Raw genomic sequence first — 20,577 nt, forward strand, 5'->3', positions numbered from 1 at the left:
TGGGATATTATAATCAGTAAGCTTTATGATAAAATATCTGGAAACAAAGTAACAACTTTACTGATATAAGGTACGTATAAGCTAGACTCCATAATGATTTGTATATGTATACTTAAGTTAAATGAGATCACATTTATACAGTGTTGAAAACACATGGCACATGGTAGCACTATTTTCCTTATTAACAATTCATCTTATTAAATATATATATTTATATAAGCATATATATGTATATACATATATAAACATATTCATAAACATAGATATGTTCCCAAAAGGACAAATTCTGATTTGTAAATTCTTTATCAAGACTCTTTGGTCCTACCGAATATAAGCCTAAGTAATAAGCAATTGTTTTTCAAATTTCTCAAAGAAATGAAAGATTTAAAATTTGTTTTAGAAATAAGCCTTTTATGAAATAATTTATATTCAACAAACCTCCTAACCTGTCCATCTATTAGATTAAATAGGATCTTTAAAGATTTTTATCAATGTGCACCAAAACAAAATATACCAAACAAGAAATTCAACATAGTGTTACCTTTTCAAGACATTTTCAATTAAATTAATAATTCATTAGTCTTTCAATATATTTTACCCAAATTTTATTAAAATTTTATTTTAAGTCATACCCCTTTTTTTGAATAGCTGAGCTAGCAAGGGAGATAAATATTATACATGTATGTATATATATATATATATATATATATATATCTCCACACACACACACACACAAATATACATATATATTTAATTCTTATGAATATTGTTACAAATTATTTTCATAACTTACTTTTGGGCCAGTATTAAAGTTAAATAAGTATATTTGACAATAATTAGTATGCTTATAATTACTATTCAACCAAACTTTCAAAAGACACAAATTTCGACTTTTATGTGAAATTGGCTGGATTCTCATTAAATCATCAGCTTTTTTTCTCCATATCCATAGCAAATTTTTTTTCCTTTTCCACTTTGGCTACCCCTTCTCACTTTTTCTTTTCCTAGTCCCTCCTCTTAACCCCTCCAAATATGATGTGTCCCAGGGCTTAGAATTAAGTCCTCAGTTCCTTGGCTTTAAATTCCATCTCTATACAGTGACTTCCAAATGTCTGACTACAATCTAGTCCTAATAACTCCCACACTCTTAATTCCAATCAATTTCTAATATCTCTAGTGAATGTCTAATGAGAATTCAAACATTAATATGGATAAAACAGAACCCTTGATTGCCTATTCGAACTGGGGTGATTCTCATCTTAATTGTTCATGAGGAAAAGATGAGGCGTTCTATATAACTTCCTATATTTTTTTTTCCACACAGCAACTTCTCTTGATTCTATATACACGTGTCCTTTCTTTCCACCACCACTGTCAGCACCTAGTCCAGATACCACCCCTTTTCTCCTTTCCACCAATTCATCTGGCTCCTAACTTGTCTCCAGGTTATAACTCCCTTCCAATCTATTCTCACAGCAGCCAGAATAGTCTCTTTAACATGGATATAAGATTAGCTCATTCTCCACTTAAAACTTCCAAATAGCTTACTCTCTTTATGCTTAAGGTAAAAATCCAAATTCTTTTCATTGCCAACAAGGCCCTGTAGGACCTGCCCCTTCTACATATCTCTCCAGCGTCACCACAAACCACTCAGCATTTACCCACCATACTGCAAGCACCTGACCTCCTTTCCTTGCTTTGAACCCACCAAGTTTTTGCTTTTTATGAAGAAACTTTGCACCTGCCAGTTCTTCTTTACAAAAATCTTTACAAATCTTATCACCCAATATCATCAGTCCAATGACACTACTTTTAAGAGGTCTTCTTTGATCACTGTCTAAAAGGCCAGTCACTCCCCAATTTGGCCTGTCTCTATCACGTTACACTGTTTTATTTCACAGCACTTATCAATATCTGAAACTTTCTCAGTTATTTACTTAGTTTCATTATCTTTTTTACTAAGATTAAGCTCCTTGAATGTTGGTACCTTTTCTGTTTTATTTATCACTGTGTCAGCACTTAGAATAGTTCCTAGCACATAATAGAGATTCTATTTTAAAAATGGCTAAATCAATGAGTAAATTATCTCATCTAATAGCTACTGCTATTGTTCCTATTGTACAGATAAGGAACTGAGGATTTAAAAGATAATGTTTCTAACTGGATAGCTCAGAATGGAATCCAAGCAACATTTCAAAGACTGATTTCTTAAGCATATTAAAGGTCAGAGCTGATTTGAATCCAATATTTCTAGCATTATTTCTTTAAATTATTTTCATCAGCTCCCTAGCCCTTTTCTTTCACTTACCTACCTCCTACATATCATCACTCTCTCCCACAGTCAATGCTTTGAACTGGTATCTTTTGCTTAATTAATTTTTCTTAGCTACAATGTACTTTGAACATACCTAAAGCTTCCATCAGTAGATTCAGAAAATAAAAACATGGTCACTAAAAAAATAGAAAGACTTAGAACTTATTAGGGCATAAGTTAAAAATCTTAGGTTAGAAACTAAAAAAGGGATTTGGAAACCTAAGTCTAAGAATTCAAGGTAGAATACTTGACCTAAGTTATTTCATTGACAGCCCACATTTATCACAGTAACCAAACAATAAACATATTTTTTTATTCTTTCCTCTCCCTTGAGTTTTAGCCAACCTGTCCCTGGAGTAGAAAACTATAAGACAGCTTTACCAGATTCATTTAATATGCCTCTTGGATAACCATAAAAAGCTTATCTGGTGTCTACACTTCCTGGAATAAGATGAGAACCTCATGTGTTTTCCATGATCAAAGTGTTTAACAAAGGTCAAGTTACTTCCCTTGCACTTCAAAAACAAAAAAAAATTCTAGATACTTTGGTAAATTATTCAATGGCTTTCACTTTATGTAATATAAAAAACAAATTAGTTTGGGGAAAATCCATTCTTTCCATCATATCACTCACCTCCCGACAGACTCAGTGGTGTACCTTCTTAAGCTCCATTTCAAGATGATGGCAACATGACTTTTGTATTATTAATGCAGCATCAACATTCATAGTAAATACGAATTAATCAAAGATGTCTTTTGTTTTTTAATAAGAGACAAAATCTTAGGTGACTTAGATCTTGCTAAAAATATTGAAGTGGCTGGGTTCCCAGTGTTTTACCTATGTAGCTAACTAAACTGCATGGGGCTGAAATGTATGTTTCACACAAATGACCTCTGAGACACCACCAACCACCCTGCAGTCTTGGTGTGATTTGCCTACCATCAAATAGTCATGTCCTCAATTACCTGGTCACTAGGCTAACCACAAAGAAGTCCGAGTAACCCAGTCGAAAAAGAATGAACTAAGAATCAGGCTGACCCAGGATGAAATATCAGCCCTTATTAGCCAATAACCTTGGAAAACCGTTATGGAAGATCACCAAAATAATTTAAGGGTTTATTTGCATGCGGTACACATGGGTATGTTTTAACATGTCTCTCTAAATAAAGCTTTTATTTTCAGACCAAATCACAAAGCAAACAAACCAAAGAGAATTGGGACTTTTGTTTAGTTTGTCTTCACATCTACCACCTTTATTTATTAAATATCTAATAATAACCTGCACAACTCTGGCAGATTCAGAACTTCTATAACTGAAAGCCTGTAGAAGAAATCTAGTTAAAACAGGGGCCTAGATGTGGTCTGGTAAGAACAGAGTTTTTATTTAAAGAGTGTATTATAAGCAGATTTTAAATAATAATTTTTTAATCTATAATTTGTAATGATGGAGAAAAGAATTAATCATCTGTTGCAAGGTATGTTATTACTTTGAGGAGAAAGCTTATGGAGAAGTTGGAAGATTTAAAAACCCATCTTCAAGCAGCCACTGCCACAATGAAGAGTATAGACTTCCCAAAGATAGGCATAGAATATGGCATTCCCAGCTGAAGGTACAGGAAAAGTACTCATAAAATATTTGTTCATGATATGAATTAATGAATGAGTAAATAAACAGATTTAGCTAGACTGGTGAAATAAAATATTCAGAAAGTTTTTAGTGATGGGTTTCAAGAATCCTGAGATTTTTATTTTCCTATTTATTCATTTCTGTGTTTCTCAAGTTGCCTAGAATAATCATGGTTCACTTAGAGAAAAAAATGTAATGTGCAACTCTACAAATAGCACTTAATCATTTTACACACAGAACATAATCAAAACAGAGATAGAAGACAAGAAGGAAAGAAAAAGGGTGAGCAAGGATTTTAAGCAATTTTTTCTTCCTCCTATTTCCTGAATTTCTCCATCATGTAGGAACTTTACTATAAATACTGTAATAACAACAACAAAAGGAGAGATTTAAAATCATTTTTGTGGTTTGTTAAGTGCTTTCTTCATACAGGGTTAGACTATACTGACACCTATCCACCCATTTAACAAACAAGTTTCAAGGACCTGCAGGGGCTCATTGATAAATAAGCAGAGACCTAATGATTATCTACACAAGCTCACTAGCTATATGAGAGAAAGCCAGATAAAGAGATCTCTAAGAGGGTTATTCATGGAATCATCACAGCAGATGAACACCTGCCCAGGTGTGAAAGGACTGGAAGAGCAGGGAACATGCAAGACGGCTGCCCATTGGAAGTGACCCTTGAACTAAAGTTTAAAGACCATTATAATTTGCCCAATTAAAAAAAAAAAAGTGGAGGGAAGAAGAAACAGCCTGGTCAGCAGTTTGAAGAAGAAAACATTATATTTTTAGGAAAATCCAAGTTACAACAGGAGTATACAGTTGACCTTTGAACAACACTGGTTTAGACTGTGTAGGTCTACTTCTGATGTGGACTTTTTCTGATAAATACAGTACTACCAATTGCTTTTTTCCTTACGATTTTCTCAACATTTCTTTTCTTGAGTTTACTTTATCACAAGAATACAATATATAATACATATGATATACAAAATATGCATTAATCAACCTTTTATGTTATCAGGAAGTCTTACAGTCAAAAGTAGACAATTAGTAGTTAAATTCTGGGGGAATCAAAAGTTATACATAGAGTTTTGGCTGTGTAGTAGGGCATCAGTCTCTCTAATCTCCATTGTTTAAGGGTCAACTGTATAGTACATGTCACAAAGTTACAGATTAAGCTATAAAAACCTGGAGGGACTAAATTAATGCTGTGTATACCATGCTAAGAGCTTTATTTTTTCTAAATGCAGAGACAGAAGTAGGATGATTTGACTTTGATCTCACCTACTATATATATTGAAAACATTAATTAATCTAATTTTTGCTGTACCAACCAGTAAGAAGTTGGCATAGGGTGTGTAAGCTAATAAGAAGAATGCTACTCAAATGAATGAGAGTTAAAATACGATTCTAGACTATACAGCAGTCTTGTAAATACTTCTGAAGTTTCCACTGGTTACTCGAGAAGTAATCAAAACACTTGAAATCTCAAAATGGAGCTCTCAATCACAAAATGATTGCTAATGATAGCTATATCAGCACAATATAAATTTGAAAATGTCTAATACTGCACAACCTAAGATTTGATGGAGGTAAATACATTAGATCAATTACATTTTGTGTCATATTGAAATGTAAATAAAAAAAGGAAAAGAAAGAAGCAATGGCTAAAACTGTGCAGAAGTAATGCTGTTTCTGGCTAAATAGAAGAATTAAACCTTTTTAGGAAATTTAGATCTGTATTATTTGACCAAAAAAAATTCATGTAGAAATATCATAACCATAAAGGAAAATTATCAGAGGCATAAGTCTATAATCCGTAAAATTGGATGTGGATGAAAAAAATTGATTCATGAATTTAATATTAATTATAAAAATTGAATGAAAAGTGATGCTATTAAACATTCATCCAGTAAAATTCTTTTAATGAAAAAATTGGTAATGATCTGATCAGGTTATATAAAAATGCTCAGGGAATTAGTTTCGCTTAATGCATTTGTTTTGTTTTGTTTTACTTTTGTTTTCTGTAAAAGCAGTTCTCAAGGAAAACTCATAAATATAGGTATATTCTAATGAAATGCTTATTTTCTTAAACATCCTTGGGATCAAAATCATGGGATCAGTATATTCTCTATCCAATAGGGAGCCACTGAACGAAGATTATACAATGGTAAGTTTCGCCTTTTACAGAGATTATCCTAGTAGAAGTAGGTAAGAACACACTAGGGATTGAAGGGAGGCAAAATTGCAGGCTATTGTCACAACAAGAAAACTTTAGAATCTCTAGCAAAAAATTGGATTTACAAACTATTTAAGAGGTGACATCCAGAGTAGCCTGAAAAATCCCTAAAACGGGATGGAAATTTCAAAGAATTCAAAGATCTCTAAGGGTTTGTTCCTTTACCTCATAGCCTTAAACTGTATCTCCACTCAAGGAAAGAGATGTAATTTGGAATCCTGTGTCAATAAAAAATAGCTACTGCTGTGATTTTATCGGATCATGTAAATACAGTAGGTAATTCTGCAGGGCATCTCATAGTTTTCAAAGCATTTCATAAATATTCTCAATGTTAATGCTTACAGCACTTTATAGATGAGGACACTGTGTCTCAGAGATGGAAAGTGATTTGAATTGAGATCATACAATTCATCGAATTCAATTGTTAAAATGCTTCTCGATCTAAATGCCATCTCCAACACAGAATGGCACCTACCTCGTTTCCTATGATGCTTAGTGATGCTTTTATCACTAAACAAATTACTGGGTTTTTTCCTTTAAATGGAGATATTTAAAATATGGTAACCACACTTTATTGCCATGATTTCATCCCTTTGCTATCATCTCTTAACATCATTATTATTTATATAGGATTCTCTAATCTATTTCCCATGACTATCAGGACAATTAATTATTACTAATATTTACAAAGTCGAGTTTCTTCTAGCACATTAGTGCTTTTTGTTGTTTGCTAGAGTAGCTGTTCATTTTCTAATACATATGTGTTGATGCTGAGTTGCCCTTAGTTCTTGATTTGTGCTCCACTATTAGAAGATCACCTCTTTTGAGGGCTGATGATTTTCCTGTGGTTGTTCACATTTTGGTTGGAAGTAGTTTTTTAAATATATGAATGGCAATCATTTTCATTGGAATATCGTTGCATGTAGTTATAATTTTATTACACATGCAGTATATATAGGAGAAATTGAAGTTTTAGTAAAATAACTTTTTCATTTCAGGTATTTGTGGCTCATTTTTAGTAGGAAATAGATGTTGAATCTTTAAACACTGTATATATAGCTAAGCACCATGGAAGATGTTAAAGTTGTTTGAATGGGTCTTCAGTAAAGAATCTAATAAAAGGGGGTGTCTGGGTGGCTCAGTGGGTTAAGCCTCTGCCTTCGGCTCAGGTCATAATCCCAGGGTCCTGGGATCATGGGATCGAGCCCCGCATGGGGCTCTCTGCCCAGCAGGGAGCCTGCTTCCTTTTCTCTCTCTGCCTGACTCTCTGCCTACTTGTGATCGCTCTCTCTCTCTCTGTCAAATAAATAAATAAAATATTTTTAAAAAGGAATCTAATAAAAGCATTGATAATCTTACTGATTATTTTTTCAGAGGTCAATCAGTTAAAGATATGAACGCACATGCAAGGTGCTTACGTAGTTCACTAACACTGACTTTATGTGTATTTGTGCCAAAGTTCTATTTATCTTTTCTTGTTTTTGTTGTTATTCCTGAACCCACAATACTCTGCTTACAGTAGTCCTCCCCCAGACTCTTGACGCACTGACATTGAGGAAGCACCTGGACATATAAAAATGAATGCAAATTAAAAATTTTAAGCAATGATTAGATATTTCTTATCTAAATATTGGTTATGACCTTGTATACAAAATATATCTATATAGTTCAGTATTATGTAGAAATAGATATATCATATGGCTGAATGAATAGCTTGCAATATTTCTTTTTTTTTCTTCATCCTTCCCTACAGAGTATTATCTTTATGTATATAAAACTTATAGCATTAATCCTTTAATAATAGGCAAGTAGTATAGAGCTGGGTATCTAATACAGACACAGATATTAAGACTAGACTGAAATTAAGTTTAAATTGAGATTAAGTTCAATTTTCATTCCAATTTTCTCCTATGTAAATATTCCTATAAATTTATAAGATGACTGAAAAAGATCAAAGGTGTTCGGTGATGACAAATCTCTTTCTCTGCACCAAGGTGACTGACACATACATGATCTGATCAGAACGCTGGGTGTGTGTGTTAACACTATGCTTTCACCTACAAAATTAATCAAACTAATTATAAGTCTCTGCTTTTTACCTACTCAAATTGAAATTCATTATCATGTTATCTTAGTAAGAAACGATGCCCAAACTCCCAATGAGCTTTCTGTGTGCCCAGAATGCAGTGCATAGAGTGAGCCCTTGAAAGCAGTCCCAAAACACTACCAGTGTCCATGACTCTATCTGCAAGGACTGGACCTGACTCCCTGGGTTTTTGTCCCCATGGTAGAGAAGTATCTCCTCTCCCACTTGATTCCTTACTTCTCTTCTTACAGTCATCTCTATCTGAAGAACAAAATTAACCCACCAAATGAAATGCCATTACTAAAAATGTCCAAGAGTAGGCCAAGAAGTATTTAGGAATAACATTCTTGAGCTATGGATTTTTTAAGAAATTAGGAAGGTCTTCCAGATAAGAGGGAAAATAGGGGGATGAATGAAGGAAATAGCAAAATAATAATAAGAAGAAGAAATCAAGTTTTTAAAAATCAAAACCTATAAAAATCCAGATCCAAAATGATTTTATTTAACCTTGATGACATTGTCTAACTCCCTCTATCCTTCAGCTCGCTGTTTTTTTTTTTGCTCATTTCTCTCTTCCTTGATCCTTTGTTTTGGAATTTTTTTTTTTTTTTTGCGTTCTTCCTCTTTCTCCTTCATTATTATAATCTTTGGTCTTGTCAAAAAACAACCATAACTGATTTCTGGTAAGAAATCAGGTACAGAGAATACAGAAAAAGGCATAAGACATAGTTTGTGCTTACACACCGGTTACAATGGAAGTAATTGTAATCACTGATGGGTAAATAATAACACTAATACCACCACCACCAACAAGATTGAAATAGTATGTGAAAAAATGCCACGGAAAGTTGGCAAAACATGTACAATTTCGGTAGAGAGATTTTATGGCATGAGTGACCGAAGAAAACATTCAAGAGGAAATAGGACTTGCACAGAGCCTTCCAGGTCCTGAGGAAGTGTAGATGAGTGAAACAGAGTGTTGAAACTGCCTCCTGTGGGTTAATGAATCATAAAAAAAAAAAAAAAGAAAAAGAAAAAAGACAAAATACTCTCTGCCCAGCTCCAGGCCCAAGTCCAGGCCCAGCTCCTAGTTCACCGAACCCAGCGGCTCTGACGAGGAGTTTAGCATGTATACCAAAGACAATAAGAAGATATCAGAGGGATTTTTCTTCCTTTCATTTTATATTTTTAAGGTGTAGATTATAGAAAGAAATGGATGAGACTGCAGATAGATTAGGAAACTATAATACTCCAAGCAAAAAGTGATAAAGGCATGAATTAAGGTGATGTCAATGGAGATAAAAAAGAGGGAAAAGATTTTAGAGATTATTAAAAAGTAAAATTATAAGACTTGAGGAGCATTTAAATATATTTCAGATTTTTTTTTTCTTTTTCTCTTCCCCCCCCTTTTTTTTTTTGTCCCTCAGAGGAATGAGTCTGGAGATGGGAAATCAGGATCATCAATACTTAGCAGGTAATGATATCAAACTCTGAGCACAGAAAACAAGAAAATAAGAATAAAACTGGCCAAGGATTAAAGCCCATAAAACCGCAATGTTTAAAAGTAGACAAATATGAAGAACCAGAAGGTAGATAAGTAGATATGTGTTTGTGTGTACTTTATGATTCACAGATAAACACTAGAATAGATATGTGTTTGTATATCGATAGAGAGGTGCCCCAGAACAGAGGAAAGACCTAGCTCAGACTAACCACACTGCCCTTCTACTTACTTATATAGAACAAGATAGGAAAAGGACAGACAGACCCTTAAGTCCATCTTACCCTTTCCCTCCCCCCATCAAAAAAATGCATTTCAAATTCTAGCAATGATAAGGATCACAGGCAGATTTTTATAAAAAATAAATACTTGTACAAGATTCATAAAAAATAACGTTCATATCCTTAAATCTCTAAATTGTATTTAGATCTTAGTAAGGTTGCTTATTAAATTCAATTTGCATTGAAAGTCTGAGATGTGCAAGCATAATACATGTTTATAATGTGAGATATTTATTTTAATGTAGCTGGGAAATGGAGAATTATGAGCAGGAAATGAATCTAAACTGTTATGACTCACATAATATAACTTGTATACCCTGGCTGGTATGTTATAGACTGATAGATTTGCCTAGCTTTACTCCTTTTTTAGAGTCAGAAAACACTCATCCCTACCTGAGTTCTAAAAACAATCATCATTCCCTAGAATTATTTAGAAATGTTCAACCAAGTTTTCCAGTTATCATGGCAAAGAGGCACAGAGATTACAAACTTTTGTGTAAAACCCAACCCAGCATTGTTGCCATGGCAAAGCTTCATTTTGCCTTGCCAGTATTTTTATTTTAGGTATTAAATAACACATCTGAGTTGTACATATATTTACCTATTAATTGATGTCTCTCTACATTTGGCTCTGGTTTTTTATTCCCTTAAAGTACACAATATAAATTTGAGCATACTTCCTATGCTCACTGAACTCAATTGTAACACATTAAAATCAAGCATACAATCAACTCATTAGCTGTTAATAAGGAAATATATATAATTTAGAAGATTAATAACTTCCCAAATCATACATTGAATCACAAAATGTCTCTCTGAACTTAAAAGGATGGTATGTAAGATTTGCAGACACAGATAATTATACTTATATGTTAAATAAGGTTTGTAGACATAGATAATATGATTCTTTTGTTTTTTCCAAAAATATGTATACATTTCAATGCCTTTTAGAAAAAGTATTAGCTCTTGATATTTGTACAAACAAGTGTACAAATTTTGTATTTTGGTCCTTCAAAATAAATCTATGTATACCTATCCATTTATTTAGGACAAATTATTCAGCACAATTGATTTAAATGTTTCTGGATAGTTTTATATTTTTATTTTGATCATAAATTGAAAGAAATTTCCTATGGTAAAAATCCCTAATAGAGTGAGTTGAAATTTTTATGGTGATTTGTTCTGTGTCCTACAAAATACTTCAGTGTTTCTTTGTGCTTATTTAAAAATGCTTTGCAACAGTTCTTAAGTGGGAATTTTCAATGAATATTCACTCTGATTTATGATAATATACATAGTATCGCCTGGTTAAAATCATTATTCGTTATAATTTGGTCTTGGTCATGATAACTAACTTTATAGAAAAGGTAACTTGAAAAACATTTTCTGTATTAAGACAAAAAGTTGTTTCTCTGTCTTTGCAGTTAAAAACAAAACAGTATCTTACAACGCTTTCCACTCTTCTCGTTACACAAAATATCAACTGACAATGTAACAAGCTCTAGAGGTAGCTACTATCCTGCCTTTTAGAGGAAAGAAGAGTGGCGGAACGTCAAAAACAGATTTCAGAGTGACTTCCAGTAAGCGACACTTTCAAAAACAATTTTTCCCCTTTTTTAAAAACTTAGTTGAAATGTCTACAAAAATGCCATTTTTAATATCCTTTCAATAATGAATAACAGCTTTTAGATGCTACATCATAAGGAGTAATATTAAATATCAATTTATTAGTTACATTTAACAATCAACCGAGATGCACTCATGACCCAAACCGAAATTGTTCAATAAATGTCCATAAAATAGATAATAAATATGCCAAGATCTTCAAATTAAATGAGTACTTGAGATTCCCCATTACATTTTCCTATAGAATACAGCATTTGCATGACTCTTAAGAATTTAAGCATTTTTAATCTCATCAAGGCTCTACTATTTACCCACACCCAGGAAGGGCGGTGGCCCCGTAAAAATTTCCGAAGCAAATGACCATTAAAACTATTAGGAAGAAACCAAAAACTTGTTTTAAAATACATTCTGTGCTAAGAATATGCATAAAATTAATATTTTGTAAATTCCCAAGTATATTATTTTAAGCTATCATATAGCTAAGTATTTAATAAAACTGTTTCAGTAGTAATTTACTTTTGAGGAAGGAAACTCCAGTTTAAAAAAGAATGGCTTGCATGCAACCAAAGCCATATTATGACTTTAAAAAAATCATATTTTGTTAAAAGGATGAAAATTCACTTACTTTGTCATTAAGATTTCCTCAGACTTTCATAAACTTATATTCACATATTTGAGGGTTAAGTAACAACATTGCTTTTGTAATATCCTTGAATAGTTTATAAACAAAGATACAGATAGACAACGTTTCTTTTAAATAGTGATTTTTACCCCCAAACATTTATGCCTTTTAAAACAGTAACAATGTATTCTGTCACATAGCAAGACTTGTCTCTCTGAACTACAATAGCCTTGATCATTTTAGAGTGAGCTTCCTCATTTTCAATCACCAACACTTAACTTATTTTTATGTCTACTTCAAACCCATGTCTCTCCATAAGGAAAAAAATATTACTAAGAATACATTAACATACTTGTACTTACCGGTAACAAACACTCCTGCATCCAGAAAGGCAAAGGCAAATGCCCAAAGTTTAAGCCACAAGTACATGGTCATATCTGGAAATCAGCCGTATTCCTATGAAACAGCATGCGTCCTTCTGAAAGGCAAAATAATAGTTATCTCTGCAAAAGGTTTTCTTTGTGAAATTGAGTCAAAAATAAAAGAAATGAATGCATACTCTTTGCTGTTGTCTTATCACACAGGGAGCAATTTCCTCCTCTGTTACCCTAAGAGCAAACCACTCTGGTAGCTACAGAAACTGCTAGGTAGTGATGTCAGATTCGGTTTTACTAACTTCTCCAAAAATACTGTCAAGAATCCTCTTTGCAGGAAGTCAAGAAAGTTGTTCAAAGTCAGTGCAAAAGTGTCTTACTTCCTTAATTCAAGTAATTAGGCTAAGTTAGTAGGCCTTTTAAAAGATTTTTTTCCTTCAAGGAAGATGTTTTCTAAAGCTTTAAATAATACTCTCTTACAATATTTCATTACAACTTAAAAAAAAAAAGTCATATCCCCATCCCCAAAAATTCAGTATTCTCTCACCTAAGAGTTGATAAATCAGATCCAGGGTGGGTATACCATAATGGGGTTGGCAAGATGACACAAGGATTGAATTAGTAGAAAATACCTGTATTTGATTCCAAATGACCAAAGGAGCAAGGAAAAATTACCTATCTGGTTATTTTTTGCAACCAGTATCATTTCCTAGGCAGACATTCAAACCCTACCAATATAACAGTTTTAGCAGTCAAACCCATTTTCTATGCAAAAGCACTCTCAGAAAGCTTAACAGCTTTGCCCCAGATCTTTCACAGACATCCTCATTGGGCTAGCAATGGAATCAGAAAGTCACGTCTACAGCAGCAAATCCTGCTTCAAAAAAAGAATGCTTCTGTGACTTGAGAGGTCTTTAGGCTGTTGATGAGGGTATGAAGGGCAACGAAATCAAGAGCTGGGACGTTGTTGCTGGTTTTGTTGCTGTTGTTTTTACAAAGCTAACCTTTTTTTTTTTTTCCTCAGCAATATACTCCCAATCTTTTTGATTAAAAGACAGCAAATTAATATATAGCCTTCTTCATGATTCTGATGGTACTCTTAGCAAGTCCATCAATTAGGAAAATGCAGACTGGCAAAAAGCTACAGTGAATTCAGTCACACAATTAAATAAATTGGTATCATTATCACAATATCCGGTTCATTTAAAACCAATAGTGCGCATGTGCACAAGACACTATGATTTGAGCCATATACAGTAGTGAAGGGACTTACAAACAGAACCCTTGCAGTAACTCTACAATCCTCAGGTAGAAAGCACAATTTAAGGGTTCTTGTATTTCAGTGAATAGATCTTTTCATATTTACAAACTCATTATTTTACTCGTCACTGGCTACTGGGAACTTACACAGCCAAATTTGTACACCCTTTGAGTGAATGAAAATAATCCCACATCTGAAATTCTGAATACTAACATTATAATGAGATTTTTGGTATGATTTTTATTTTATTTTGATTATTACCATACCGTAGTTAACTTATTGGGTTTTTACTATGTCCCGAAATATGCTTAACACTTTAACTGCATAATCTAACTTGTACAACAATGCTTGAGACAAATAATGTTATTACTCCCCATTTTACCCATCTAGTTCAGAGGGTATAGGTGGTCCACGTTCTCACAGCTAAAAAATAGACAAGTTGTGTTTTTGAAATTTCTAAGTTTCATGTTACTTTCCTTTCTTGCTTTACTAACCTTCTTCGTTTTTCTCACTTCTTTCTCCAGTGTCTTTTACTATGTATTTTTAAAAATTTTAATCTCTCAAAGTTAGAACATTGATTCCATAAAAAGGATGCTCTTCTCTTTTTGCAAGTGTCTTTTCAAATAAAATTGCTGCGAATATAAACACTGCTCTTCAGGAGGTAAGCTTCGTGAGAAACATGTATCAGGAGGCACAAGTTCAAGTACTCAGCTTTCAAATTTATTTCTCCAAATACATTTGCAGTGGAAAACTCTCCAGGAGTTAGCTTTATCTACCTGTAAGCAAACACTTGTGTTCTCTTAGCTTGCTCCTATGGCAGCTATTTGGCAAAACTAGAGGCCAGGAAGACATGTCCCTTGTATGACACTCAAGGGAGTTAAGTATAAGAAGTACCCTCTACAACAAGCTAAAGCTAGGAGGGGTTTAGAAGCCTTAAAGAGAGATTTTTAAAGGAGCTTTGTAGATCATGACTTTGAAGAAACAGTAAGAACTTAGATTAAATTCCATTTTAGACAGATGGGCAGAGAGATTCTACCCAGGAAACACTGAGATTAATTAGGAATACTTGAGTTGAGTTACACGTTTTGTTTTAATGTATTAAAAATGAGTCTACTGTCTATAGGAAGTATTAGACTTCGAGTAGCAAAATTTATATTGTATACTACAAAGGCATAAAGAAATAGAGCCTAATGTAGACAGAAAGCAATGGATAGATTTGCACTCAGTTCACATATTCTCAGAATGGAGGCCATGGTGAGCCAGAGGATTGATACCCCTTGAGATGCAAAGAGCAAGGAGGGAGACAACAAGAAGACCCTAGCAGTTTGCTGGGGGAAGAGCACAGCCTCTCTTTGAGAGTGGACAGCTCCAGACTTGATTATTGAGCAGAAGTCTGGTTAGTAGTGAGGAAATCTATCATGTATGGGTCTAGCATCCAAACCCTAGACAGGAGAAGCAGAACTCTCTTACAGAAATAGGACTCTATGTGACAAACTGATGTGATCTACTCTCTTGATTCTGGGAGAGTGGGCAGGCTGCTGATAAACGTATGTATTTAAGAACGACTGAGAACAACTGAGGCTAGGAAGGGACCAGGGAACATCAGAATTTAAATGTAGTAAAGAGAGTGGTACTTCTTGAGTGGTTGAAATAGTCTGTAGCCAGAATGGCCACAAAGCTTGATCAATAAAATTTTAAAATAATCCTATCTGACTCACAAGAGAGTCTAAAAGCCGTAATAGCAAATAAGTAAATAATATTTTATTTAAATGAATCATCATTTCCTAAACCTTTCAGTCACATATAATAAAGGTTTTGTAAAGAACAGAGGGGCACCTGGGTGGCACAATAGGTTGAGCACTGGCCTCTTGGTTTCAGCTCAGGTCTGATCTCAGGGTGGTGAGATCAAGCTCTGTGTCAGGCTCCAAGCTTACTGTCAAGCTCCAAGCTTAGTAAAGAATCCACTTAAGAGTTTCTCTCCTTGTCCTTCTGCCATTTCCTCCCCCAACTCTCTCTTCCTCTCTTGCACATGCTCTTTCTCTCAAATAAATACATTTTTTTTAAAGAAAGAATAGAAACAGATTACATGAGATTAACAGCAGAAGCAGACATTATCCATTCATTCATTCAACAAATATGTAGTTATTTCCCAGCATATAAGACATTTATTTTCTCTAATACAAAGAAAGAATGGTAAGCAGAACAGATGTGCTCCCACTCTATTCCATTTTAGTGGAAGAGACAGTAATTCATTAACTAATTCCAGTGACAAATTCAACACACAGGACATACTTGATTTAAGCGAATAATAAGGTATTTGGTAGTTGTAAGGTGACATTTGCCTGAAATAAAAAGCAATGAAAGTAGACCTAAAAAAGTAATGGAAGTTGAGTGGGCATGGGGAGAAAAATAAAAGAGCATTCCAGGCAGAAAGAACCATATATTGAAAGAAGGAGAGTGTGTTCAAGGAACTGAACGAGACGTGTTGCTAGGATAAAGAGAAGCAGAGCTTGGAATGTTGCAATATATGAATATATCAAGTCAACACATTATATACCTTAAACTTCCATAATATCAATTATATCTCAATTTTTTAAAAAGGAGACATAAAAGAAAGAAAGAAACAAACAAAACACATGTGGGTTCTGAGGGAGATGATAGTCAAACTGTGCTAGGCTTTGTGGTTCTAAGAATTTAAGCTTACTTAAGAGATACAGGGAGTTATTGAAACTTTTTAAGAATGAATCTTCTTTCCAATGAAATCCACTTTGCAAGATCTTATACCATCACTTATTTCTCTGTTCTTATCTTACAGGATTTCTCAGGAGCACTAAATATGGTTAACTCTTCCCTAATCCTTATCTATTGCCAGTTTCGAAAATACCATCGCCTCCTGATTTTTCTTGACCCTCACTGTAATATCCCTAGCAGCTGCCATGTTGAGCCCTGTTCCTCTACCTGACTTCTAAGGATTGTGATACATTGAAGCCCAGTTCTGGGTCTACTTCTCTCTTCCTGGGTAAGCTCTTTCACACTGATGACTCACAGATATATATACCTCCAGCTAGATCTGCCATTCAGGTCTCTGGATTCACATTTGGTCCTGCCTTCTTGACATGTACACTACATTGCCTCATGACCAACTCAATGGAATGTGAAAGTCTTTTTAAACCTGCACTAGCTCCTGTTCTTATCCATATATGCAAATGTGCCAATATATATCAAATAACTTATGCCAGAAACATCAGTATTATTTTTTACTTCTCTTGTTCTGTCACAATTGCATTCAATTTATTCTATCTCTACCATCTTAACTGTGCTCTATTTCCAATTATATCATTTGGGACCAAGGCACCATCACTGTTGAAACAGCCTTTTAACTGATCTTTGAGCTTCTATCTTATCTCCCTTCAGTATTTCCTCCACAAGAAATAGATTTGATCTTTTCTAAATACAAGTTAAATTATGATAGATCCTTAACACCTCTCAATGGTTTTCACTTTACATGTTGAATAAAATCCAGCTTTGGTACACATTCTCAAATCATGTAATGCCCCTTTCCACCTTGTTTACACTAAATTGGTCCTTCCATGTTCTTCACTATTTCAAAATCATGTTTGTTTTTTCCAAATCTGGGGACATATTTGTTTATTCATAGCCACCTTCCCCACTAAAACATAAACCTATGTTCTGGATGGTAAACTATGATGTATAAGGGGTGCTTATTACAGTGGTTGCCATAAATGATATTTGTTGAAAGAATGAGTGAAAAGACTTACATAGGAAGCTGTGATGTGGCCAACATATTGAGAGTTGACAAGACTAGAGCCATCAAAATTGTTGGGAAGTTTGCTGTATCACAGGAAAGGCGTGATGGCAGCAGAAAGGTTTACCAGTGAAATAAATGGCTGAATTACTGAACACCAGCAATTATAAAACTTAGTATCTACTCTGATCAATTAACAAAATATTTTAAGAGCACAAAGGGGGCATACTACGTTTTTATGATTTGCTCTAAAAATACATTCTTGTGTTCTGCCATTTTGCCTTTTGAAAACTTGGGTATTGAGCCAAGAAATCCATGTTATTTGATATATCTGCCCCTCTGTCTTTATGTAAAATGCAAATCCAGACAAAAATAAGTCTCACTAACATCAAGCTGTGTAAAGGGAGAGGTGGCACTGCCTTGACAGATGTTCTCACTCTGAGCACCAGAACTTTAACTCTCCTGGTGAGTGTAGGTAAACCTGACCCATGCATTCCTATACATCAATGCCAACTGATGTACAAAATTCAATACTGATGTCTATGTATTTTTTCCTAGTGGTCAAGAAACAGAGTTAAACTTGAGTTCTAGCAAATATTTAATCTCTCCAATGTGGAGCTAATTGTATTACCTCATTGTTGCTTTCAGAACCAAATTAATTAATGAAGAAAACAACCAACTAACATTGCAGAATAAACACACTGGGTTAGAATTAAAAGAATATACAATAGAATATGTATTCTAGCCCTCTTTTCAGCCCCAGCAAAAAAGAGAAATAGAGACCCAAAGGACGGAGGGAGAGGAGCACCCCTAGGACCTGCCCCTACCAGTTCCCTTCTGCAAATCATACAGGCAGCGTTCTGACGGAGGTGAAGGATTTTTGAATTTGAAATATGATATTGAATTGAATATGAATATTGAATTGAATATGAAATGAAAGGGTTTGATATGCATCAATTTATGATGAAATAAAATGTTGGAAAATAGGACGATGAGATACAATGGGAGTCATGACTCCATGTCCGACCTATGGTGTATGCTTTAATTAGAACAGGCTCACTGAGACATCATGAGAGCATCTGGTAAAGTAATTGTAATAATTATCGCATGCTTGCTTAATTAGTTAACTTTGTTCCACAACAGCATTCAGATAGTATTATTACTTTCTCAACAGAAAATAAAAAGGAAGATGATACACACTTTGTTGTATCTTAATCATCACTGATGCTTCCCTCACACTCTGTGTACCCAGCTAGAGTCCTGCACATGGAGGGGATGGGCATGGATGTGTTTGTCCTTACATACAGGTGTCTATTGCTTAAACAACCCTCCAATTTTTCATCAGTTTAATAGGAAGTGGGGGTTGGTGGTAGCGTCTTTCTTGGTAGCCGGGATTACTTGAAAGTGATGTAAAGCAGTAGTCTTGCTTTTTTTTTTTTTTTTCCTATTTTTATAAAACATTTCTGGAAGCCCATCGGTGAATCCCATGGTGGTTCAAGCAGCACTGTGGAATAGCAGCATAACAGCATCAATAAATAGCCAGTAGACAGTGTCATAAACGAAACAAAGTGGTAAAACATGCTATTTTAAGTTACAATTTCTGCATCCAGCTTGAAAGTGGTGCAAATAGATAACGGACTGCAAAAACAAACAAAACAAAACAAAAATGCTTTTTCAAAAAAGCTAATAGCAGATTTCATATATTTCAAAGAAGATCGGCACCGACGTTCCCAAATTTTAGTACAGATTCAGAGTAAACAGTGTTAGATGAGCTATGGATTGGACTCTGCAAAATTAAATTAAATAAAATGAAATTAAGTAAAACAAGGGTGAAATACATGAGGAAATATGCAAGTTGGATGTAATGAGTTCTTAGAACTTCAATCTGGTACAATTCTTAACTGTCATGTTCTTGGCATCTTAAAGCCATTGCAGATTGCTTTGGCCAATCACTGAAACACATTAAAAAAGATTCATTCTCTACTCTGATTTGTTGAAAGTCTTTAACACATTAGCTCTGGTTAGGCAGGTTTAGTTAGACGCAATCTTCAATTCTTCCTCAGGTTGACAACATGGGATACAACATGCCATGGGGGGGGGGTCTGTATTACTTTTTTTTTTTTTAAATTGGAAAACACAAATATGCCACTTCTTCTAAGAAAATCCTGGTCACCCAGCCCCTGCCTGCTAAGCCCTGTGTGCAGGGTGATGGTCACGTTAGGCTTGTGCCCACGCCAAGATGGAGTGCTTCATAAACCCTCTAGGGGTAACTCCGCCCAGAAGGAGCCAGGCCAATGCCATGGGCTTCGAGGTTCCACGTATTATTTTACAAACCAGTAAAGAGAGAGTTCAATGGCTGTAAGACTGCTTCACTAGGTATCAGAGTTGCTGCTTCTGAGAATAAAAAGATGAGAAAACCTGCTGCTTGGGCCACTGAGTCGGGCAAAGTACTTCTTGGTGTGATTTCTGAGAACCCAAACTCCTCTGGAGAGTGAGAAGAGATGTGTGATAACCTTGTGAGTCATGTGTGCAGAGACCCACGTTCAGCTCTCCACTTGGTCAGGTCTTCTGGGAGTTTCATTTCTTACTCTGCTTTTGTATGCTTTACTCTGGCCACTGTAGTTAAAGGGAGAGTGCCCCAGGAGGTCACGAGAGCATCTGGTAAAATAATTAGAACTCTAGCCATGTAGCTACAATTCCAGGGACCGGACAGGCTTAGAAAACGGACCCAGTGAACACACTGGGAGAGAACGGTGGAAGAGAGGAGATTAAAATTAAATTTGTCATCTTTCTTCCCCCAATAAGATTTTGTTCTAGGGTTCTCTAACTCAGGCTGTGGTACCACCAGCCATTCCATTGTGAAAATAGAGACC

The 20,577-nt window shown here is 34.6% G+C and overlaps 1 protein-coding gene across 5 annotated transcripts in view; it reads right to left on the reverse strand.

The window, feature by feature from the left end:
- The window catches only part of PTPRC (protein tyrosine phosphatase receptor type C), a 124,469-nt gene extending 111,490 nt beyond the window's left edge, over positions 1 to 12,979 (reverse strand). For all 5 annotated transcript variants that reach the window (XM_013058114.2, XM_013058113.2, XM_004756230.3 and 2 more), the window contains exons 1-2: positions 12,863 to 12,979; positions 12,666 to 12,781 (exon numbers count right to left, since the gene is read on the reverse strand). In XM_013058114.2, coding sequence (XP_012913568.2) covers positions 12,666 to 12,738 — 73 coding nt within the window. In that variant the 5' untranslated portion in view covers positions 12,739 to 12,781; positions 12,863 to 12,979. The remainder of the gene's footprint in view (positions 1 to 12,665; positions 12,782 to 12,862) is intronic.
- Between the last annotated feature and the right edge of the window lie 7,598 nt (positions 12,980 to 20,577).

This window comes from Mustela putorius, unplaced genomic scaffold (assembly GCF_011764305.1).
Source record: "Mustela putorius furo isolate JIRA1106 unplaced genomic scaffold, ASM1176430v1.1 tig00001012_pilon_pilon_pilon, whole genome shotgun sequence".
Classification (NCBI taxonomy): Eukaryota; Metazoa; Chordata; class Mammalia; order Carnivora; family Mustelidae; genus Mustela; species Mustela putorius.